The 25,206-nt window shown below is 36.3% G+C and overlaps 1 protein-coding gene across 5 annotated transcripts in view; it reads left to right on the top strand.

The window, feature by feature from the left end:
• LOC309476094 (cell adhesion molecule CEACAM1-like) overlaps positions 1-25,206 on the top strand; it is a 161,225-nt gene that overhangs the window by 112,532 nt on the left and 23,487 nt on the right. For 4 of the 5 annotated variants that reach the window (XM_082139271.1, XM_082139267.1, XM_082139270.1 and 1 more), the window contains exons 4-7: positions 2,605-2,753; positions 4,069-4,157; positions 4,664-4,736; positions 4,851-5,828. The exons of the other annotated variant lie outside the window; for it this stretch is intronic. In XM_082139271.1, coding sequence (XP_081995397.1) covers positions 2,605-2,753; positions 4,069-4,157; positions 4,664-4,736; positions 4,851-4,865 — 326 coding nt within the window. In that variant the 3' untranslated portion in view covers positions 4,866-5,828. Of the gene's footprint in view, positions 1-2,604; positions 2,754-4,068; positions 4,158-4,663; positions 4,737-4,850; positions 5,829-25,206 lie in introns of those variants that run through there. 5 annotated transcript variants of the gene reach the window in all.

Genomic DNA, 25,206 nt, shown 5'->3' with positions numbered 1-25,206 from the left:
CGGTTCGAGTCCCACTCAGATCGGGTCAGTAGGACTGGTACATTTGGTCCCGTGACCCGGGTGGGGGTGAGGTTTAGGGGGGTGAGTGGAATGGATGTGGGCCAATAATAGTGTATAAACCTCACTCCCCTGATCTCAAGAGACGCTCTAGCGACTGCGGTCTTTAGCGTCCTTGTTAGCGCCAGGGACAACGGTTCGAGTTCCACTCAGATCAGGTCAGTAGGACTGGTATATTTGGTCCTGTGACCCGGGTGGGGGTGAGGTTTAGGGGGGTGAGTGGAATGGATGTGGGCCAATAATAGTGTATAAACCTCACTCCCCTGATCTCAAGAGATGCTCTAGCGACTGCGGTCTTTAGCGTCCTTGTTATGCAACTTTTTTGAGAAGTCATATTTCTATAGCCCAGACATCATGATTAGAGCTGCTCATTGCAGTGTGTGTAGTTACGACATCTACCAGCAGGTGCTAATGGGATACAAATAATTAAAGAGGATTGTATTCTGAGCTCTACCTACCTGGTTAAAGGCCATTAGGTCAGACTAAAGTTCTCAATTACAATAAATATATAACTTTGTTTGACAGACAGTATTAACTAATGATAGTAAATGTAAAGTTAAAGAACTATATCTGTGAAAGCTTTGTTTAAATTCACCCAGAATGTAAATATTTTTCTTGCAGCTTCAAAACTTGCATCATGTGTTTGATGGTTATTTGAAACACTCAATATGAATGAAACAATTACACAGCGTGAGCGTGCTGATAGATGTTACACAGTTGTTACGCCATGGTTACTATGGCAGTACAAGCGGTAACCAGGGATAACGCAGAAATTACGTCATTGACAGGCGACAACTTACAAGGGACGGGCACTATTTAAAATTGTGAATTTCTCTGAATTTCTCAATGTGAGTACACAATTGATAGAAATATATAACACTGTGCAAGTAGTTTTTGGATATTTTGATACAAAATTCTTACATATTGTACTACCTTATTATTGTACCTGTATCAAACATGACATGATACATCTAAAGATACACTTTTATTCTTATGTTTACCCTTGTATTAATTTATTATCAATGACCGATGAACATGCTGCTACAATATTTGTTGTTTGCTCCACTTTAAATACATGTCCATACACACTACTATGTGCATTGTAGGCTACTGTAGCTATCTTAATAGGGACATTGCATATTTCTATTTTTTTTATACAGTTAGTTAAAAATGCCATAACCGAACCCTTAAACTTATGACACATTTACTAGTTCAATGGATTGCATTTTATTCAAAAAAAAATAAAAATCTTTGTTTTTTCTTAAAATAAAATAATAATGCAATGTTCAAAACTCTTTATCCAATAGTAGGCTTTAGATTCTTTAAAATAAGAAAAATCGACGCTTCGAATAAGCGAACTGTAATAATTCAATCAAACTAAACGATATTTTACAAACAACAAGACGAAAAGCCTGCCTGCACGAGTACACGTTAGAAAACGTCACAGTCCCCCGCCCCTTGTCCTCGTCATCGTCATCGCGCGCTCCTTAAAGGAGTTCGAAGTTTTCTACTTTCACTTTAAACAACTCCGCTGCCAATAAAGCAGAAGAACAGAACACTTTTATGGATCAGAATTTGCGGTCATTTTTTTGTGTGAAAAGTGGTGAAAATGAACCTTTTCATTTGTTTGTTCTCAATGATCTTTTTATTTGTCGACCATGGTAAGACTTTGATTGTTACAATCTATATTCGTTATGAGTCCATATAAATACTTGGTTGTATGAGTGAACAAATGTATCACATGTATAGAAAAGGGGGGCAATATTTGAATCACAACACTTTTGTATGTTTTTGTTTGGCTTATATTAACTGTTTCTCAGGTGTGTCTGGTGTTGATACAGAAGAAGTGTCAGTGATGGAGGGAGATTCAGTCACTCTATACACTGGTGTTAAAACAAACCAACAAGAAGACATTAAATGGTATTTTAATGACATTCTTGTCGCTCAAATCAGTGGAGATCTCAGTAAGATCTGTACAGATGTTCAGTGTAATGAAGATACTGAGAGATTCAGAGACAGACTGAAGCTGGATCATCAGACTGGATCTCTGACCATCACAAACACCAGAAACACAGACTCTGGACTCTATAAACTACAGATGATCATCAGCAGAAGCAGTGGAAAGATCTTCAATGTTACTGTCTGTGGTGAGTCATTAATGTTTATTATGGTAGTTTATGTGTGTGTGTGTGTGTGTGTGTGTGTGTGTGTGTGTGTGTGTGTGTGTGTGTGTGTGTGTGTGTGTGTGTGTGTGTGTGTGTGTGTGTGTGTGTGTGTGTGTGTGTGTGTGTGTGTGTGTGTCAAAAAACGGTTGAATTTTCTCATAACATACATTTGCACATCACACTTTTCTTGATCTCTCAGTGCTAATGCTGTTTTAACTGAGCACTGTTGCTGAAAACAACAGTTGGTGCCATGTATTCGTTAAATCAGTATCATACAACTGAAAATCTATGTAAAAAGGTAATATCAAATATATTGTTAAGTACTGGATGCATTATCAGTTGCTCTCTCGTAATGAGGACTGTGTGTCTTCATCTGTTCCAGATTCAGGTCTGTCTATAACTGCTATAGCAGGAATATGTGCTGCTGCTGCTGCTGTTATCCTGGTGGCTGTAGCTGTAACTGCTGCTGCTGTGGTGCGGTGCAGGAGAAATAGTCCAAATTGCTGCAAAAATAAGACAACAAAAGGGAATGTAAGTATTACATACCGCTTATTTAACAAGATAAATAATTAAAATACTTTTTTAATGTGGGGTTGTAAAAGTTCTGTTCTGTTTTGTTGTTTTATTATCATGGTGTTTTGGTTTCCTTGTTTGCCTGTCTGCTCTGTTCCCTGTGCTTATGAGGCTACGTTCAGACTGTCGGTCCAAATCAGATTTTTGTGCATATCCGATTGAAATATGATTAGCTAAGTTAGAATTAGCTAAAGTGAACAACAAAAAAATGTGAAATCCTATTCAAATTGTATAGTTTCAGTCTGACTGCTCTGATCGGATTTTGCGTGTTTTATTTGACTTTCTCACGGCACATAAAACGAAACAATGCTGTGTTGTTGCAAAGTGCCGGGGGAGCAGAAAATGACTATAAAACAGAGACATATTTTGAAACCGGCAGAGACAACAGCACGGAAAAAAGCTGTCCCCATCCTGTGATCATTCCCGGGACATGTTTGCGTTCACACAGAAAGGCACTTCTATGGCGATTTTCTGATCAACACTTTGTGTGAAAGAGGCTTTGGCCTGTTGAATAAGTCTTTAATTACACAGTTCCTTGAATATAGCAATTAAAGACTTAGTAATTCTCCTGCAATGTGCAACCAAGGGTTTAACATAAATGTGCGCTGTGAATTGGTTACACTTTATTTGAAGGTGTCATTGTTACAGTGTAATTATACATTTAAGTACTGAGTAATATTAAGCAACTATAGGGTTATGGTAGGATATTTGGCTGAGGGTAGGTTGCATTTAATTATGCATAATTTACTGTTATGGTAAGTACATGTAACATATTATGTAACAAGGACACTGTAAAATAACATGTTGCCTAGTAATCTTTTTTGCCCTTATCCTAACAGTATTAACACTACAGAAGCAGATGTTTACAGGTGAGGCAGTGTCAAAACTATCAAAAACAATAATAACTCCCTAATAAACTAAATAACAATTAATAGAGAAACAATGCAACTTCTTTCAGAGAGCAAGCGTCTTATTATAAAACAGCAGTACAACGGTTTAAGAATTTCAGATGCCTTATTGAAATCAAAATACTTTACTTTTTTATTACTGTACTATAGAAGATGACAGTGCAGTTGAAGACAGTGTTAAATATTTCATAAAAGAAAACCTCTGTATAAACAACAGGAGAAAAAACAATTCCAATTTTCTATCAATCCTCCTCATTACTTTTAACCTTTTGTGAACCTGTGTTTTCTAACAGGAGGAAAAGGCTAATAACCCAGATGGGAAAAAGGACCCCGAGGAAGCCCTGTTGAGCTCCAAAGAAGAGCAGGAGGAAAAGGCTGATAACCCAGATGGGAAAAAGGACCCTGAGGAAGCCCTGTTGAGCTTCAAAGAAGAGACAATGGAAATGGAGCAATTGTAACATTTATAATTTTGATACTTTCATTGAAAGAGACACTGAAGAGAATTAGGAAATGATAGAGAGAAGATCAGCTGAAAATCTCCTCACTCCTTGTGTCGGGATTTCAGTGGTCAGCGCCAATACCAGTCAAATTTCACCTATTACTTACCAATTTAAATATGAGTTCAATAACTGATTTCATATCATAATTTTTTTTAGTGATTTAAATAATAAATTAAGGCATTTAGCATTAAACAGTAGGCTATATAATATCAATATAATATTGAGCAATAAAGTAAGAGACAGAGCAACAGTTTCCAGCAGTAGATCAGCGAGTGCTTGATGTTTCTCAGTATATAGAGAATTATTAAAGCTGTTACAGTGATACATACAGAAACAGTGAGTTATTATCTCTGTTTCTTAACATTTGCACTATAATGCTGATCTGGTTTGACATCTCAGTTATTTTGTCCCGTCTGTTTACATCCTCTAATATTTTTTTTTTTTTTTTTTTTTTTTACAGTTGCTACAGCGAAACGCGTGTTGAGAAGACAGAGATTTCCACCTCATACACAACAGAAGTCTTCACTGAGACTGTAAGTGTTTTATCGGTATTGTTGCTGTAACTGGAAAAGTCTGGTATCCTTATGTTGCAAAAGATTATTTTAAACATGAACACTAACCCTAGTCATTCACCTTCATCAACACAGGTTGAACAATACTGAATAGCCATGGATTTTTATGGATGGATGTTTGTCCTGCAGCGGCTCTGGAACCAAACCCTACCTTAATAAGCTTGGATTGTCATTGATTTATTTTAAAGATGGTGAAACACTTTGCTGAGTTTATTTATTCTGTTCAATGCCTGTAACTCGACACATATATGACACTGACTGTGTTAAACGTTGTTACTCTTAAACCTGAAACACTTGATAGAGGAATGTTACAGCAAAACTAACACACAAATGTGTGTACATACTTGATAGAGGAATGTTACACAAAAATGTGTGTACATACATACTTGATAAAACAATGTCATTACATTTTTGTAAGTCTTCATACATTTAGTAAATATATTTTTATCTTCTTTGTTGAAATGTGCAAAATGAGCCAGTCTTTCTTACCTAAAGTAGTGAACAAATATCTGTGACTTTTATGAGATTCTGATTCGTTCTTTCATTTTATTTGTTGGCATGTGAGGAGATGAAGACCTGTCGTGTTATGTGCCATCATGAGTCTTTTAAAGTTTTATTAATGAAGTGTGTTCAGCTGTGATTGCTGAGTTTGATTGTTTCAAACTCATGGCGTTATTGTATTTTGCTAATATGTATGTTAGAATATTGTCACTGTTTTAGGGAGATGATTGCCTTCACTTTAATACTCTGTTTGTCCAGTTTAGCCTTCAGCTTAAGCTTAAGCTCCAGTTTTCTTGGTTTTTCTTTTCTTTTTTTTTTCTTTTTTCCTGAACACTAAAGGTTTTTAGTAAGACAAATATTGTTTTCACTCAGGAAAGAATATTTCCTGACATTTTTCTTTTATGTTTTCCTTCTCTTTACATCAGCCAAGGGAAAAAGTGCCTTGAAGTAAAACCCTCATAAACTCTGTTTTCTTTACTGAAACAACGAATTCAACTTGGAAAATCTTTGAATGTAATGATAAATATTAAAAGCATATGATTCATTCATAAAGGCTGGAATCTGTGTGTCTTTAAAATATTTTTGTGTGTTATCATTGAATCATTAAGTAAAAATTATTTTAACACTGATAACCTAAACTTTCACCAACAGTTATTATAGTGTTTGTTACTACAGCAAAACAGATCATGTGGTATCAGACAAAACTCAGAAAATAAATTACAATATTTCTGAAAAAAAGAAGATTCCACCGTAAATTATGATTATATAGTAGGAACAATAATTGCACTGATCTGAAGAAAATTATTAGCATTGTCATTTGCTTTATGTTTTTTTCCACAATTAATGCATAATTTTCTATAACAAGTAATGAACACAATTAATAAACCTAATAGTGAAGCTTGACTAAGCAAATATCAGGCATGATTTATTCTGTGTGAATATATAACTCAATCATTCTAGTGGCCAAATGATGTTTCATTTCTGATGTTATAGTTTCATTCATAATGCTATCATTAATGTTGCGGGTGTTTGACAGAGATGACATGTTTATTAATAGGTTTTATTATAATATAGTGTAACATAGTGTTATCTTAATTTACTCACTATACCCACAATTTGTTTCAAACCTGTAGGAGTTTCTTTTTTCTTTCTATTTACAGCATATGTGTCATGTTGTCATGCAAAACGTTATAACCTGTAATAACAATGCAAACACTGGAAATCAGAAATATTACCAAATTTAAGCTAAGTCCATCTGTCTCAGGACAGATCATATACTTATATAGAAAAACATGTAGTTAGAAAATCTGCAGCAGCACTGTTATGCCTTTGTCAAAAGTGTCACTGATGGATTTCAGTATTTCTGTATTTAGCTTTTTTGTTAACGTAGAAGTAAAACTGAATTCCATGTGAACAGGAATGAAAAGAAAAAGGTCAGATACACTCACACACTTCCTGTAATACCATACTCATGCAGAACCTGTTTAGGAACAACACCTGGTATCGGTAGTGCAGTCGATTCATAGCCTGTGTCAGACTGACATAGAAGAATAGAAGTTGTTGAATAAACTCGTTTTTTTTTTTGTGTGCAAATTTGTCATTACTTGGAAAATGTAGGACCAGAAATGAAACCACTGAGAACCCAATCTCATGTAATCTCATCAGTATGAGGAAGTTTTTATCAAACACTCTGTTTCTCAATCTTCAGGAAGAATTTGACACATTTTCTTTTTATCTTCCATGATGTGACTTTTTTTCTCTCTCTTTTTCTACAGAAAGTTGAAGAGGAGGATCACGTAGATTATGTGCCTGTCAGCATGAGAGGAATGAATAAACTTAAATCTTAAAAAGAAGCAGATCCAGCTGTGTGATCAGTTCACTAGGAAACCTCACTCTGAGCCTGTTGAGTTTTGGGACTGTGAGAATCGCATGTATGCCGACATTGATGAAGACTTGTATATTTATGTTATCATTTTAATATTGTCATCTTGCTTTTATCACATATTGTATTTTAAATTGTATTCTCCGGATGCTAATGCTTACATACACCTTTTAATCCAATCTTTTAAACTTAATCTTAGAGCACATTTTCCACACAAATCAAACCTTTTTAATATAATTATTTGTACTTTTTTGAACGTGAATCACAAGGGAGTCGTCATGTCTTCCTGTCTGAAATAGTGATATTTTCCACCAAGTGTAAGTTTTTATTTTACTCCGAGCCGGCAGGTGTATTTTGATGTTAATATTTCATGTTTTATTAGGTAATATTGTCTGCCTTCAGTAAGTTGACTTACAATTTTCTCTGTTTTCTTTTGACTCATGACCTTATTCCCCTTTGCATTTGTCTTTTGTTTAGTGCTCATTTAGAAGTGTATCGTGATGCCTGTTTCTGTCATGTTAATGTTTCATCATGTCAGAGCCAAAATACTGTCATTTGTCAAACTCCTCCACAGCTGGAAAGATATATGTATGTTCATGTGATAAATGGCATTAAAAACATCTTATGAACATCCTTTTAATGGTGAATTCCTAGTTTGGACACTAGATGGTGGTCTAATGCAGTATGCACACTGCTTGTAGTATACACACACTTTATGTATTAATAAAATATCAGACAATTTATCCATCTCATTGTTCAACATGGAAGTAAGGTGCTTTCTGTGAATATGCAAGACTTTATTAGCCACAATTGATTAGCTACTAAAGGGAAATACAGTGAAAAATATCAAAGTAAACCAGCATGTTATTAATTTACACAATACATTAAAATAAATCAAGCTGTTTTGTACAGCTAAAAATAACTGGAAATATGACACTGGAAGTCAGACACATTAAAATTACAAAAGGCCTTGCCTGCTCTTACCTGAAAACTAAGGTGATCATAAGTGTGAGATGTGGTTCTTACAAATAGTAATAATAATAAATAGCACGGGAAAAGTGACATTTACTAGATTGAGAGTGACTTAACCCTTGTGTGGTGTTCAGAACCCTAAAACCCCCGGGATCTTCCCGGTCAAAAATGACCGGACTATAAAAAATAGCTTATAAATCTCTCATTATACTATATTTTCACCCAATATTGGATTCAATCTTTTTGCCAACTTGTTCTCTTTCAATTAGGACTGGTTTTATATTTCTATTTGCATCTAATTAATCGTAGGCCTAATTTATTTGACAGTAGGGATCTCATTTTTTGAGTAAAAAAACCATTATTTTTGAATAATTTTGGAAATATTCAATAAAATCTGAAGAAAATTGGCACTGTTTATCACACTAGTCTACTTTAATTTTTCACCAGGAATTTTGTTTTGAAAAACTTTTATTTTGTACAAAATGGCACATTGTCACACTTGTGGTCTTCCCGGTCAAAAATGACCGGCCTACAAAAAATTGCTTATAAATCACTCGTTACGCAATATTATCACCCAATTTTGGATTCAATATTTTTGTCAACTTGTTTTCTTTCAATTAGAACTGGTTTTATATTTCTATTTGCATCTGAATAATCGTAGGCCTCATTTATTTGACAGTAGGGATCTCATTTTTTGAGTAAAAAAAACATTATTTTTGAATAATTTTGGAAATATTAAATAAAATCTGAAGAAAATTGGCACTGTTTATCAGACTAGTCTACTTTAATTTTTCACCAGGAATTTTGTTTTGAAAAACTTTTATTTTGTACAAAATGGCACATTGTCACACTTGTGGTCTTCCCGGTCAAAAATGACCGGCCTACAAAAAATTGCTTATAAATCACTTGTTATGCAATATTATCACCCAATTTTGGATTCAATCTTTTTGTCAACTTGTTTTCTTTCAATTAGGACTGGTTTTATATTTCTATTTGCATCTGATTAATCGTAGGCCTCATTTATTTGACAGTAGGCATCTCATTTTTTGAGTAAAAAAAATATTATTTTTGAATAATTTTGGAAATATTAAATAAAATCTGAAGAAAATTGGCACTGTTGATCACACTAGTCTACTTTAATTTTTCACCAGGAATTTTGTTTTGAAAAACTTTTATTTTGTACAATATGGCACAGAGTTACACTTGTGGTGTTCCACTGGGCCATTGAGGGCCATTGTTTCAATGAGCCATTGAAAGTGAATGGGAGAGACTGAAAAGTTTTCAGGAGCATGTTCATTGTTTATGTACACATATGTGCATGTGATGGGTTATGGTGAGTTTGGGCTCTTTTTAATCTTAACAATCTCATGTAAATAATGATGTGCCATTTTTCACAATTTATGCATGCTTCATTGAGTTATGAGTTAAAACGCGACATAAGTGCTAGGCTACATCTATATTCAAGGCTCTGTGAGCGCCTGTGGGGGTTCGTGTGTTACAACTCCATTAGGAATATCTTTAGATCTGAGTGATGGATTATGCTGAGTTTGGGCTCTTTTTAATTGTGATAGTCTACTGAAAATAATGATGTACATTTTTCTACGATCTGTGCATGCTTCGTGAAGTTATGAGCGAAAACCAAACGTGAGAGCTTCATGAGTATATACTTGGCTAGGTGCGTCTGTGGTATTTTTTGTGTTAAAACGCCATGAGGAATATCTTTAGATCTTGTTGATGGAATATATTGAGTTTGGGCTCTTTTTAATCGTGAGCTCCTGCTGTAAATAATGATGTGTCATTTTTCATGATCGATGTATGTTTCATGAATATACGAGTAAAAAGGCCAAGTCTAAGCTACCTTGCTTGGCTATGTGAGTCTTGTGCGTCTGTGGTCTTTTTTGTGTTAGAACTCCATGAGGAATATATTTAGTTCTGTGTGATGGATTATGTTGAGTTTGGACTCATTTTAATTGTAAGCATCTGCTGTAAATAATGATGTGTCATTTTCCACAATCGGAGCATGTTTCATGAAGTTACGAGCTGAAATGTGTCTAAAATTCCATCATCCATATATGGTTTACACATGGTCTCTTGAAGGGCTTCTTTTACAAAAACCTCGCTCAAGTTTAGTAAAAAGCCTGAAACAATTATGCTTGCTGTATTCTACTCATTGAGACCTTTCAAATGACATATGACACAGGACTATCTGAGCTGTATGATGTATTTGACATATTGCTGAATGTAGTACAAAAAAGTAGTTTATAAATTATGAATTTGTTTTTTTCTATTTATCAGCAAATAACTCAGCACTACTTAGGAGTTTATCAAATTGGCTACATTCATTGTACATTTCAGACTCTAAGCTTTCAAATGACACCTATTTTAAGTTGATCAAGGTAATAGTTTTGAAAAATATTATGATTATTTATTTCGCAGCTAGGTGGCGCCTGCGGGTGGTACACTCTGTTTTAGAGTGATAACTCGGCTCTCGTTAGGAGTTGATCAAAGTGATTAGATGCATTAAAAAGCTGAGATTCTAAGCTTTAAAATGATACCTATTTTGTGTTGTTCCATTGATTGTTTGCATTGGTCTCTCCCATTCACTTTCAATGGCCCATTGAAACAATGGCCCACAATGGCCCTCAATGGCCCAGTGGGACACCATAAGTGTAACTCTGTGCCATATTGTATAAAATAAAAGTTTTTCAAAACAAAATTCCTGGTGAAAAATTAAAGTACACTAGTGTGATCAACAGTGCCAATTTTCTTCAGATTTTATTTTATTTTTCCAAAATTATTCAAAAATATATTTTTTTTTACTCAAAAATTTAGATGCCTACTCTCAAATAAATGAGGCCTACAATTAATCAGATGCAAATATAAATATAAAACCAGTCCTAATTGAAAGAGAACAAGTTGACAAAAAGATTGAATCCAATATTGGGTGATAATATTGCATAAAGAGTGATTTATAAGCAATTTTTTGTAGGCCGGTCATTTTTGACCGGGAAGACCACAAGTGTGACAATGTGCCATTTTGTACAAAATAAAAGTTTTTCAAAACAAAATTCCTGGTGAAATATTAAAGTAGACTAGTGTGATCAACAGTGCCAATTTTCTTCAGATTTTATTTAAAATTTCCAAAATTATTCAAAAATAATGTTTTTTTTACTCAAAACATGAGATGCCTACTGTCAAATAAATGAGGCCTACGATTAATCAGATGCAAATAGAAATATAAAACCAGTCCTAATTGAAAGAGAACAAATTGACAAAAAGATTGAATCCAATATTGGGTGATAATATTGCATAACAAGTGATTTATAAGCAATTTCTTGTAGTCCGGTCATTTTTGACCGGGAAGACCACAAGTGTAACAAGGTGACAAAATCCCCCCTAAAAAAGTAAGAAAATTGTCAAAAAACATTTGAGAAGTAGTTATACCATCTGTGAATAAAGTCACTAAGTTTCAGTCCAAAGCGATAACATTAACTAGTATTTTGGGGTAAAACAAAAATTCTCTCCGGGTCAAAATGACCCGAACACCACACAAGGGTTAAAAATAAATGACAACATTTATTTATAATTTATTTTACACTCTTTAAAGATCTCAAATTATAATTTTATAATCAGAACAAAAGCTGCAGTAACTATTTTGTGGAAAAATAAAATTACCATGTTAATTGCTCTATGGAAATGGATCATTTTGTTTTTAAAAGAAGTGAACATTAATAACCTTTTCGAAACAGTAGACTAGTAATCATGCTTGGCAAAACAAATACCACATTTATTCTGAGTGGGAATGTGATCAATCCCTCTAGTGGTCAAGTGTTGCTATATTTTTATTTCTGAGATCTTTGGGATAGAAATGCATTTAGGGAGGATGTTTACAATACATAGGCATTCGATGGGAACACAGGTTTGATGCAGGATATTATTTACGTTTGGAAGAACATGGCAGCTAAGAAGTTATTCATTGTCAACAGCACAAAGTAAGAACTTAGACCGTTTTATGCTCTTTTATTTGATTAAAATGAATGTTTTTGTGTATGCTACATCTTCCTGGATGCCGCGATGGTCACGTGACGTTATCTTGGCGACATCTAAGTTAATTTTAGCATCTTTGAGCGGGATCCATTTTCTTACTTATCAATGCGTAAACATTTTGATAATGTGTGTTGCTGTTGAGACGTGCTATTATTTTAAGTCACCAGACTTACGATTTTCACCTGAATGAAGATGACGAATCAGGTGAAAAGTCCCTCAGACACACACTGAAGGAGGGAACCGAGACATCAAACCAGAAGATCACAGACACTGAGAATAGCACAGAGTTGTGGGCACTTTTGACCTGTAAACAACCATTTAGAGCACCCTAGGTAGCCTACTCAAATCCACCAGAACACTGTCACTACATATTAGCTAATAATGCATATTATCAAATATACACCATGCCCTAGGAGGGTACAGTACGCTGAACTTGCAGCCAATGCTCAACAACAAGGCTGGAATGGGAACGTATGCCCAGTGGAAGTCGGCTGCAGAGGGTTTGTAGCCACCTCAACATCCAGGCTACTCAGGGAGATGGGAGTGCGAGGGAAGGCCCATCGGCAGACAGTCAAAGACCTCTCCAGGGCTGCTGAAAAGCGGAGCCAGTGGCTGTGGATGAAAAGAAAGGACTCCGCCTGGGCCTTTCAAGTGAGTTGATGGCACCTAGGGAGTGAACCTGGGACACTGGGATTCAATGCTGAACCATCTGGAGGTGTCGTGGGCCTATCAGTAAAACACAGAAGAAGGAGGGCGCCCCCTTGATAACCCAAAGGGTGCCATCACTCATTTGACCATCCCACTGAGTCTCATTGGTGCCTCAAGTACGCATTTATTGAGGGATAGCAACATCTAGTCCTATACAACAGACCTATCTTTCGAATAGATTTCTAATAGAATAAGTTTGTATTGTTAATAGGATTAACTCTCCTTCACCCACACTAGTGTTTTGGTCCCTGATTCATCATCTGCAGGGGGCGGTTACAAAACTGGAACTGGAGCAGGAGTGGATATCTTGAGCTGTCCTCATCACTGCTTCTGGACTTTACCACTATCAAGGAAACTTAAGGTGAGATTTTCTATCTGATAATGATCTTGATCTCATTCTGTGAATTTCAACCTTTATGTCTTACCTATGGACTGGACCACTTTTATGTTATAGGCCTACTGAAAAAAAAAATCAAGATTGTTACAAGATAGCAGTTTCTCGTCACAACTGATGAAAACAAAATCATAATTAACAATCATCAAACATAAATCATGCATTGTAAGTCATGCATTGCATTTATTCTTAACATGACCCAGACACTGGCAGAAAAAAAAACAAAAACAGGATATGATCCCTATAAGGGTAAAAAGTTATCAAGAATAGTTCTGCTTAGAGAGAACTGATGCTAGATCTAGAAATAACTTCTGAAACTGCACTCTCAGAAATAAAGGTACAAGTGGTCGATGCAGAGGTACCTTTTCAACCAATTAGATACTAATATGTACCCATAAAGGAACAGTTCACTTAAAAATGAAAATTCTGTCATCATTTACTCACCCTCAAGTTGTTTCAGACCTGTATGAGTTTCTGTCTTCTGCTGAACACAAATGAAGATATTTTGAAGAATGTCGGTAAGACAGTTTATGAGCTCCATTGACTTCCATAGTAGGGTAAAAAATACTATTATTATTGATTACAAACATTCTTCAAAACATCTTCCTTTGTGTTCAGCAGAAGACAGAAATTCATACAGGTTTGAAACAACTTGAGGGTGAGTAAATGACAGAATTTTCATTTTTGGGGTTAATAAGGTACCTTTTGAAAGCATACCACATGACAGCTTTTGTACTTTTTTTTCTGGGAGTTTAGTTTCAGTAGTTATTTCAGGCTCTAGCAAGAGTGTAGCACTTCTTAACTGCAGGATCACTGCATGAGTATTTAAGACCATCTTGTTTATGCACACAAAGTATGTGATGTTTTCATTTCTCACAGTAGTATCATTGTTTGATTTTGAGACATCATCATTGGTAGTTCAGTATTTTGTACTATTCTTTTTTGAGCAGAAGTTAACGGCTTCCATGTGAGCAGGAATGGAAAAAACACCTGCATCGACATGCTTTTCACAGAAATGCTATTCACTCAGACTGACACCTCAGACATGCATTCACACAAACACGCTATTCACACCTCAGAGATGCTCTCACAAACTGCCATCAAACACAGACCTCCAGCAGGAGACACATGCCCATGCAGAAGCTGTTTGTCTACCCAACAGATCAAACCACATATCTGTGCAGATGTGTATAAATGAATAAATGAGACCACATCCAGGGTTCACTTTGATTCCTTTTGACGAGAAGTTTGTAGCTACGTTTTACACATTTGACCTGAAGAGTAACACATACAAATGGGTCACAGGATTTACATGATTAGTTTAAAGTCCCTGTATTATAATTAAGGTAAATACTTTTAAAGTTTTTAGGAGAGCATTTAATTAATCCATTGTTAATATCACACTTTAAACCCCTTCAGGATGATCCTGCTGCATGTCTGCTGTGATTTCCTGATGAAACATGTGGTGATGTTCAGGAGGATCCATTGAAATGATCACACAATCTGGGTCTTGTACTCAGATTCGTACATAAACCACGCAAGTAGTATCATCTTCAACTTCCTGTAAAAAATGCAAAACACAAGATTTAATAATAAGAATAAATGTGATTTTGTAAATTGACGTTCATGCCGCATTTTGATTTGTTAACTCCACGCAGCATTTTATTTCAACCACCATTTTTTTTAAATCTGTTGCGGTGCGTGCAGTAACAGTTGTTTCTATTCAAATCAACAATGGAGTTTAAAAAATATGACCGATGGACGACGAGGTTCAGGTTTTATTAAGCTTAAATTCAGAGGTTGAAATCCAGCGGGAACTAGAAAGAAGCGTGCAGTCCTACGTCACCGGACTAATTTGCCTAATCTTCACGGTACTTTAGACCGCGGTGGAAACGCAGACAGCAACAGGTCTGGGGGACAAATTGGTAATTTCGGTAAAAAAACGAACCAAGAATAAAGGCAGGTAAATTGCTACCACGTACACATAAACATATTTCATATGTCCCATGGATGAGACCAGACAAACTCATTCCATGAGGGAGACTTAAATACAGAAAAGTAACAAAGGGAACTAATGAGGGAACAACTGAACAGAATGAGTTATCAAATGAGTAACCATGGAAACAAAGACAGCAAACACACTCAAACTGAACATAACTGTGACAGTACGCCCCTTCCCGGAAAGGAGTGACTTCGCGCTGACAGTTCCAAGGAGGGAGGAGGCTAAGTTGGAGGACAGGAACCAGTGTGGTGCAGATGGTGGGAGAAGCCCGGAGGAGGATGAGCCCGAGAGTCCAGCCGGGATGAAAACCCACGGCGGTGCAGGGAGGACCATGGCAACGACTGAGGGTGACAGAGCCGATGGTCGTGGAGACCTAGGCGCAGAAGGAGAGCAGATGGACCCAAGCAACCCTGAAGGCTTTGGCTGCAACTCGATCCCCAACGTGATACCGGAGGGCCGAGGCGGAGCCAGATGAAGCTGTGAGGGCTCATAGGTCTGTGGCACAGGATGGGTGAGGATCGACTGAGGTGGACCCGCTGGTCCGAGGGAGCACGCTGGAGACGTAAGCTCAGTAGTTCCTTGTGGTAGATGTCTGCATTGCCACGGCTTTCCTCAGTGGTGGCATTCACACAGTTCCCTTCTCTGATCAACCTGGCAAGATATGTTCTTTACATCCCGACCACAAGTGCACTTTCAGAGAGACCATTCAGCCTTTGTGGTCGGATTTTGGAGGAGAGACGTTTGATTGTCCACTGAAACTGTCGTCAGTCAGCAACATTTTGTTCTTGCATGGATGTTAAAATGTTTTTCTGTGACATTTTTACGGTATTGACAGGATCATGATAAGAAAAATAACAAACACAGTTACTGTATAGCAAACACTGTATCCCCAATCACTCTCTCTTTCTTTAGTGTAAATTTAAATGTGTGATTCTGGAAACTAGGTCTTAATTTAGTGGGATCGGTCGGGTCAGGAAGAAAATCATTCTAAGCGGAAAGTGGGTGAACAGAGAGTGAAGGTAGGCATTCAGAGTTGGGCGGGATCAGCGCGGGCATGTCCATTTCTCAGAGGTCTCTGAATCACCCTCGGTGACGGGATTGTGGGCGAGACTCCAATTCATCCCTCCGGACTCCACTCTTGCTCTCACGGTGGCACACGATGGCCGGATCACACACCTGGTCAGACTCATATTGGACAGACTCAGTCGCTTCATCTTGCGCCGGCTCTTCATCTGCGGTGGGCTCAGACGTCGTGTCCATCCCACGAGAGTGTGTCAAGATGGACTCTGACTCAGAAGTGGGGCTGGTGATGTCCTCCTCAGGACCGATGATGAACTCAGACACGTTGTTCACCAGCACCCACTCCACATAGATATGTCACAGTTATTTTCTGTTTAGAGTTTGTTTTCAGTCATTGCCCTTTTTTCACTTGTCTTAGTTTGTCATTTGTTACCATGTTTTCTCATTTGATCAGTCATTCTGTTCAACTGTGTCCAAAGTAGTTCCCTTTGTTTGTTCCTTGTATTTAAGTCCTCATGTTTCATTTGAGTTTTTGTAAGGCCCGCTATATTTGTTCCAATCTCCGGTTCGCCAATACACGGGGAAGGTATCACGTGTTCTGTCCCCACTCATGCAAAGTATTGGTTGGTTAAATTTGCAATACATTAATCATATGTATTTACTCGTTAATTCATCTGACTCCATAAATGAAAGGTTTTAATAATATCTGTGCCTCACTAAAAGTGAGCGAATGTTTGACTATTCCTTTTAACCATTAAATAAACAATGTCAAAATCAGTTAGAATAATCACATTGTAGCAATTTAATATTTCAGATATCAGAGATCAATTCCACAATCAATTCAAATATCTAGAACATGGTTATACATTGGTTACACCAAAGAATCTTACCCAGCTTGTACCTGAGATAGAGAGAGAGAAAGGGAAAGATAGAGAGAGAGAGAGAGAGAGAGAGAGAGAGAGAGAGAGAGAGAGAGAGAGAGAGAGAAACCACCTATCCAATTCCACGTCCAGCCAAGAAGAAGAGACAGAGAGAGCCAGAACACCTTCCTTTATCCTCTGACCAGGTGACAAGGGGGATGGGGTGAGACCACCCTCAAATGGCTTCTATCCCACAGAAGGGGGGTTGCCTTATCTGGCCTTATCTCTAAACCAGTTTTCTATGAACTTCTATAAACCTTATTTCCTTTTATTTTATCTATCTGGATATGAGATATCTGTACCACTCACTTTGAGACATTTCAAATGACACCAAAAACATAACAGTCAATGTTGAATATTCACATTAAACCATGTTCTTGTGTGAGTTTCTAGTTTCTGAGAGGAAGAAAGGCTGTATTGGGGAGGTCAAATGTTAATTAGCCAGCAATTAGACAATTAGCCCTTTTGTCCCATAAATCAGGCCTCAACCAGTATTTTCAGTCTTACAGTTTTTTCCGATCTCGTCAGTAAACGGTTGTTACCTTGCTTGCTTTCTACTGAGTTTTATGTCATGGATTATCCATTAAAGACTTTTAATGGATAATCATATCATCATATAATTTCTGTCGTTTGTTATCAACAACCGTACGTGACAGAAGACCAGGCCAAAGAAAAGATATTTGCGGCGTCGCAACAGTGTGAGGTTTATGTGATAGATCATTATACTATGGGGATATTTTGGGAATATTTAATTTAATTTTATCAATCAATAAATTCCTCTTGAAACAAACTTTGTTGTATTATTTTAATTTAATACTGTGAAGCTGCTTTGATGCAATCTGTATTGTGAAAAGCGCTATACAAATAAACTTGACTTGACTTGACTTGACTATGAAAGCCCATTTCCACCACATAAGAAAAAAATCATGATCTGATAAAAAGTCAAAATTATGAGATTAAAATTCAAAGTTATATGTCATTCTAAGTCAAAATGAGTATTTCATAATTAAACATTTTAAGTCAGAATTTCGACTTTGAAATCTCGTAATTTCAACTTTTTTCGAAATTTCGAATTTTTAAGTGATAATTTTGACTTTTTAATCTCATAATTTTGATTTAGTATGTCATAATTTGTTTGTCATTATTATGATTTACCAGAGCATGATTTTCTGTCTAATGTGGTGGAAATGGGATTCCGTATTATGCAGACAAAAACATGAGCACACACTGATCTACATCTGATTATCTGCTGAAATTATACAAATTCTCATCAATAAACAACAATAACAATAAATTGTCTTACCGATTTCTGTGCGTTTCTTTTGTAGAATGTTGCCTCAGTGCACATGATCTCTAATTCATAAATCTCAACTGTTTGAACAATAATAAATGCATTAAAACAACAAGATTAAAACTAGATCTGGTTCTTCACAACATATGTCATTATTAGGGCTTTCTAAGTTAACACCAGTTTTTAAAAATGGCATTAACAAATTTCATTTGCATTAGACCTATAACTTTTTCCACACACAAAAAGTTCCCAAAATAGTGTTTTTCATTCAATTTAGAGAGACTCATAAATCACACATAAATTTACACATAAATGGGAAGTTTGACAAAACTAAAGTCTTTTACATTATTTGTATTTATTCAGCTTTTAGGCTCAAGCACAACAAAAGTCATCATTCATAAAGATTTTAATTGGAGCACCAGCTGCATATTTGCACATGTAAGATTACAGTATGTTCATAAAATGGAGACAGCCATTTATTTATTTATTTTAACTTTTTTTTTTTTATTAAAAATAAACATTTCAGTTTTTGTATCTCCAGTGTTGATGCTATTTGCGAAATACAGAGTCTGTTTTGTTTTTGTTTTTGCAAGTGAGACAAGTAAAGAGTAATGATCTACAGAAATTAACAAACACAATAACTACATATATTAGTTTGGTTTCAAAGGACGTTAACTACAAAATTATGAGAATCATTTTAATTAAATGATAAAATAGGGCTGGCTACAATATTTAAAGCATAATTCAAATTATTATTTGTTATAATACTTGTTTAAAAGGAAAAGGTAATACTTGCCTTCTCTGTCAGTTTTTCTACATTTCCTGCAGATCCAGAAGATCCCAAATCCAGCAACAATCATCAGAGATCCAGCAGAGATCAACACTATCAGAGACACTGAGACTGGAGGAGGAGGAGGAGGAGGAGGAGGAGGAGGAGGAGGAGGAGAAGGAGACTGTGTTGTAATGTCTAAAGAGAGATTAATGTAAGTGAATGCGTCAGTCTGATCTACAACAGAAGACAGAGATCAGGTCAGTAAATACACACATATATCATCAGTGCTGTGGTACCTGCACATGTGTGACAGAGTGTGTTGATGTCCAGATGTGTGGTCTGGTTGCTGATGGGATTGTTCAGCACACAGCTGTAGGTGTTTTTATCCTGATATTCCACCTCCAGAGGTAGAGAGAGACTGATGCTGAGACCACACACACTGATGCTGGACAATACACTGATTCCTTTGTACCAGGAGAGAGTCGTATCACACACATTCAACACTGATGAACACACCAATGAACAATTTGATGATGATGAAGATGATGAAGAACATTGTGAAGAGTTACGGATGATGACAGGAACGGGCAGACGAGCTGGAAAACATGACAGAATAGAGAGAGAAATATAAACACAACAATTGTCCTATTTCAGGGGTTGTGAATTGTAAGTGAATCGGTGTCATATACTTTGTTTTGAGTGAGTGTTTAGTGTGTTAATGGTCACTATACGTGTCTGTCAGCTCAAACTATAAAATGATAAAACATTTTAATATGTAAAAATAATATGTGAATGTTTGGACATATGATCTTGACTCACCATAGACAGAAACACTGAATGTTTTTGATGTCAGTTTCAGTCCATTTATCTCTAGTTGATAAACTCCAGTATGTTCAGTTGTGGTGTTTGTGATGGTCAGAGAACCAGTTTGATCGTCCAGCTTCAGTCTGTCTCTGAATCTCCCATCAGAATCATCACATGTGGAGATTTGCTTCTTCTTTTTAATTTTACCTATGCAAGAGTTTTCTGCTCCAAATTTCCACAGTATGTCGTCCCTTTCATGTATTTCAGTAAGATCAGTGTTTAGAGTAACAGAATCTCCCTCCATCACTGACACTGAATCACCAAACACACCTGGAGAACAAACAGATTTACACAGATTAATGCTCCTGATGGTTTACAAAGCCTGAAATCAACAAAAGTATTGATGTAAAGTTGAGAACATCTAGAGAATCAGCAGAAACACAAAATATAAAATGTCAACTGTCTCTAATAAACCGCCACCGTTACAGAGAAACTGTTAGAATCAAGCAGAGTAAACACAAACAAACACACGGTAATACATTGGATTTTCATACTAAATATGCCTGGCTATTTAATAGGCTACACTAAAAACATAAATGTATAAACTCCAAGATACGAACTCAAAGCAAACAGATTTCCAAAAACAGCAACAACTTTTGTAGTCATACAGCTTCTTAATTAGTTTAATTTAAAGTATCTCTCTTAAATGTAAAGTAAAACCATAATCAAAATGATGGTTTAAATGTAAGACTGGCTATTTCAAAATTTTAAGTTTGGTGGAACAGCATTATCAGATAAATCTTGATTTAGTTTTAAGCTTGATCTTTATGGTGCAACACATCCTTAATATTTAATTTAATTTAAAGTTATCAGTGTTTAAAGTTACATAACGCATTGAAAATAAATACATGATTGAAAGTACCGTTTTAATTGTGCTGGATACATTTTAAATACATTTTTTAAATAAATGAGATTTAGATCACTAGATAGTCTGCATTATAAGGTTGTGTATTAGTTCAACTTAGATGAAAATAACCCAATTTGAATAATAGCAGGCACTTAAAAAAAAAAAAAAAAAAAAAAGTTCTTTATAACTTACCAGTCAGACTCCAGCTGCACAACCAGAAAACAAACATGCGAGACATTTTCTTCAGCTGTTCAACATGTGATGTGACAGCAGAACTGGTGTGTGAATCCTCCCACCGTTTAACACTCCTCACTCGCTGCATTTGCATAAAGTTATAGTTCATCTGGCCCTTGTTCAGATTTTATTGTTCTTAATGTATTAATATTTTATATATTTTATCAAAAGTCAATACAAATCGGTATTTTTACACCTGTGTACCTTATTTACCCCATATTGGTTCATATTAGAATCAGAATCAGAATGAGCTTCATTCGTGCAAACACACAATGCATTTGTTGTGTTTTTTCATTTAGTGTCTAAACGGCACATATTATCTCCTTTCAAAAGGGCACCGCCCCAGTGAACACTTTCCTCCTGAGAGCGCAGTTACCCGACTGTTTTATATGGATAAAATTAAAAGAATATTGTGGATGAACTACATTTCATGGTAAAATGGAGCTCAACTCTAGATTTGTATATTTAGGCTACTCTAAATTTTTGTGAATTGAAAAACCAGAGTACAAAGATAAAACCGTCTGGCTTCTCACAGTTTGACTGAAGTTCATCATCTGAGTCAAACTGAAAGAGACTGCAGGTTTCTACAGAAATGAGGTTTGATCTGCTGGTGGACAGACATCTGTGTGACACTGGGCATTTAGTGCTTGTGTGTTTAGTTTGTAGAAGAGTTTATTCCTGTCCTGATAGCTTTTCAGACTCTGTAATCTACCTGAACAAGATGAGAAACTGTTTGACACTGCATGAGGGAGAAAAACAATAACAAAATGATCATATTTATCTTTTAAAACGTTTAGAATGTAGTTGTTAAAGTGAGGGGGCGTGATGATGGAATCCATGCATTTAGTGATTTAAATGCTGATGTTATTGAAAACACCAGATGGCGCCACTCAAAAAGCAATGACAGCAGAAAGACATTTACCGTATTTTCCGTACTATAAGGCGCACTTAAAAGCCTTTAATTTTTTCAAAAAACGACAGTGCGCCTTATAATCCGGAGCGCCTTATATATGGATCTGGCGCCTTATATTAATGTCTGTAAAACAACCGCTGACTTAAACCTTTTGTTTATACTTTCGCCTGGCACCGGAGCGCGAGCCTCCGCTGACTGCGCGCGCACCTCCCCAAACAGACGAGGCATTTATACTTGACGCAACTGTTTTGTTTTAGACTGAACACCAGACCATACAACTGATTTAGACGCGCAAACTGGGTGCCGGTGTGATGAGATGTACTAATATCCGTCTGCTCGGGCAGATTCGGCTCAAAGTCGTGCATCTTCGGATGCGGAGGCGCGCGCGCTGTCACAATGACGTCGTTTTGCCGCGCGCGCGCCTCCGCATCCGAAGATGCAGGACTTTGAGCCGAATCTGCCCGAGCAGACGGATATTCGTTTTTTATTACCTTCGCGTCGAGTATAAACAAGGTTTTACAGCTCAGCCACTTGTTTTTTCATATTTTTTTGCAAGCGGTAGATCTTGGTTTACATTTGGACTTTGGATGTGATCTTAGGCTTGAAAAGGTTGGTGACCACTGCATAACGCAAACCCAGTCAAACGTTTGACTGCAGTATCTTCTATTCTATGCGCCTTATAATCCGGTGCGCCCTATATATGAAAACATTTCTAAAATAGGCCATTCATTGAAGGTGCGCCTTATAATCCGGTGCGCCTTATAGTGCGGAAAATACGGTAATAATAAACCAAAGTAATCTGTGTTTAATTGAGTTTGTTATTAATATAACAGGCATCAGGAGGCAGGATGTATTGTCAGAGTATTAGTAGACTGTAGTAGACTGTCAGTAGACTGTTAGGTTATGGTTAAGTAGGGTTCGGGTTAGGAGAATGGTTGACTTGTATTCGCCAAGTTACTTATAGTCAGTAGAATCTCTTTTGGGGAGCATCAAAATAAAATGTTAGCAGATATTAAGCAGACGGTCTACTAATACTTTAATGACAGTTAGTTTACATGTAGCTGCAAATTTACTTATAGTTAGTAAAATGTCTAAAGTGGACTATCGAAATAAAGTGAAACCGTCAAAGATATTACGCACTGGATGGATTATTAGTCGCTTTCTTGTAATGATGACTGTTTGTCTTTATCTGTTCCAGATTCAGGTTTATCTCCAGCAGGAATATGTACTGCTGCTGTAATCCTGGTGACCATAGATATCCATATAAGGCTAGATGTCTTAAGGCGGAGTCACTTCCGGCATCACCGGCGTCCATCTTACCACAGGGAAGCTGTGAATTAAGGTGAGTGATCAGCATGCACACAAATCCTCTTATCTCGCTGAAATCTTGACGGATTTACAAACGGTTTGGTTTCTTACAAACGTTATTAACGTGGCTATAATTCATATGGAAGTCCATTGTTATAATTATTCATATGTATGCAGTGTCAACTACATCTCTGACGTTTATAACAAACCAAACCATTTGAAAATCGGTAGAAAATTGAGCAAGTTATGGTTATTTAAAAGTACATGCACCATGTTACGAGTGAGCGAGCACCCTGCATGTGGCAAGATGGCCGCCGTGTGCGGACGTCGACCTCCATTGGCCAGCAGCGTGGACGAGACATCTAGCCTTTATTATATGATATCTATGCTGGTGGCTGCAGCTGTTACTGCTGGTGTGGTGGAACACAGGAGAAATTGCAATGGATATAGTAAAGCAAAACAGAATGCAATACAGCTTATTTTACAAGATCTCATATATCTTGTTAAATCAGCTGTATATGTAATTGTAGGAGCCTAAATGCAGTTAACTGATACATAATTTAATTTATGCGTTAAATAGTAATTTACATGATTCATTTATGTGGAGGAAATTGAAGGGAATATTTAGGTTGATGCAGTTAATATTTACTGTAATGCAAGGAGTTAATTTTGTAATTATCTAAAATGGGTATGGATAATTTAGAGTGCATTTATATTACATTGGTGATATTTTGGGAATAGAGGACTGTATCGTATTTTTACCTAAATCGCATGTAGACCTACCTTTAATTGCTTGGAATACTCTCGCGAGAATTGTAAAAGTTGCGGAGTGAACAGTCAGGCAAGCAGAGAGTGGAGCCATTTAGTTTATTGACCTTTTTTCTCTCTCTCTCCCCCTTTTTTGTCGTTAATTAATCATTTTTATTTTATGTAATATTCCTGTGCTGATGTTTTTGATGCTAACTGAGTAAACGGATACGTTTTTTCACGAGTGGTTCTGTGGATTTATTGATGTGGATTCTGACGAAGGGAGTGGACAAAGTGTCAAGCTACGGCTTCATTCAGTGGAAACCTACAGTAATACTTGCATTCTGTTTTGATTTATGTTAAAATCCTTTAAAATAACAGTTATAGGAATACATTCTTGTATTATTAAATAATTACAATCCTTTTTTTTTATATGGTTGTAAAAGTTATGTTCTGTTTTGTTGTTTTATTAACACTTGTTTTGGTTTCACTGCTTGCCTACTGTATCTGCTTGCCTGTTCTGTTTTATGTTGATTACTCTCTCTCTGTATTTACTGTATTCTTTTTTCATTGTCTCGTGTCGTTAATATTTTACAATGAGCCTCTTTCACACAGAGATCCTGGAAAATACACTGATTATGTGTCCCGGGATCGTTTTATTTTGGTTCATTCACACTGCCAGTGTTTTTCCTGAATCTGCAGGTGCGCTCACACATATGCTGTAAAGATTCCAGTAAGTTACATGACATTTTGTATTTTTTGTCCTTTCTTTGTTCTTTGACGAACACACATTTTTTATATATTTTTTTATATTTCATGTTTCACTGTCATTTGCCAACTCCTCCACAGCTTGAAAGATATATGTATGTTCATGTGATAAATGGCATTAAAACATCTTATGAACATCCTTTTAATGGTGAATTCCTAGTTTGGACACTAGATGGTGGTCTAATGCAGTATGCACACTGCTTGTAGTATACACACACTTTATGTATTAATAAAATATCAG

The sequence above is a fragment of the Leuciscus leuciscus genome (genome assembly GCF_965113295.1).
Source record: "Leuciscus leuciscus genome assembly, chromosome: 15".
NCBI classification, from domain to species: domain Eukaryota; kingdom Metazoa; phylum Chordata; class Actinopteri; order Cypriniformes; family Leuciscidae; genus Leuciscus; species Leuciscus leuciscus.
Note: the sequence above shows the minus strand (reverse complement) of the source record. Positions and strands in the feature narration are given on the sequence as shown.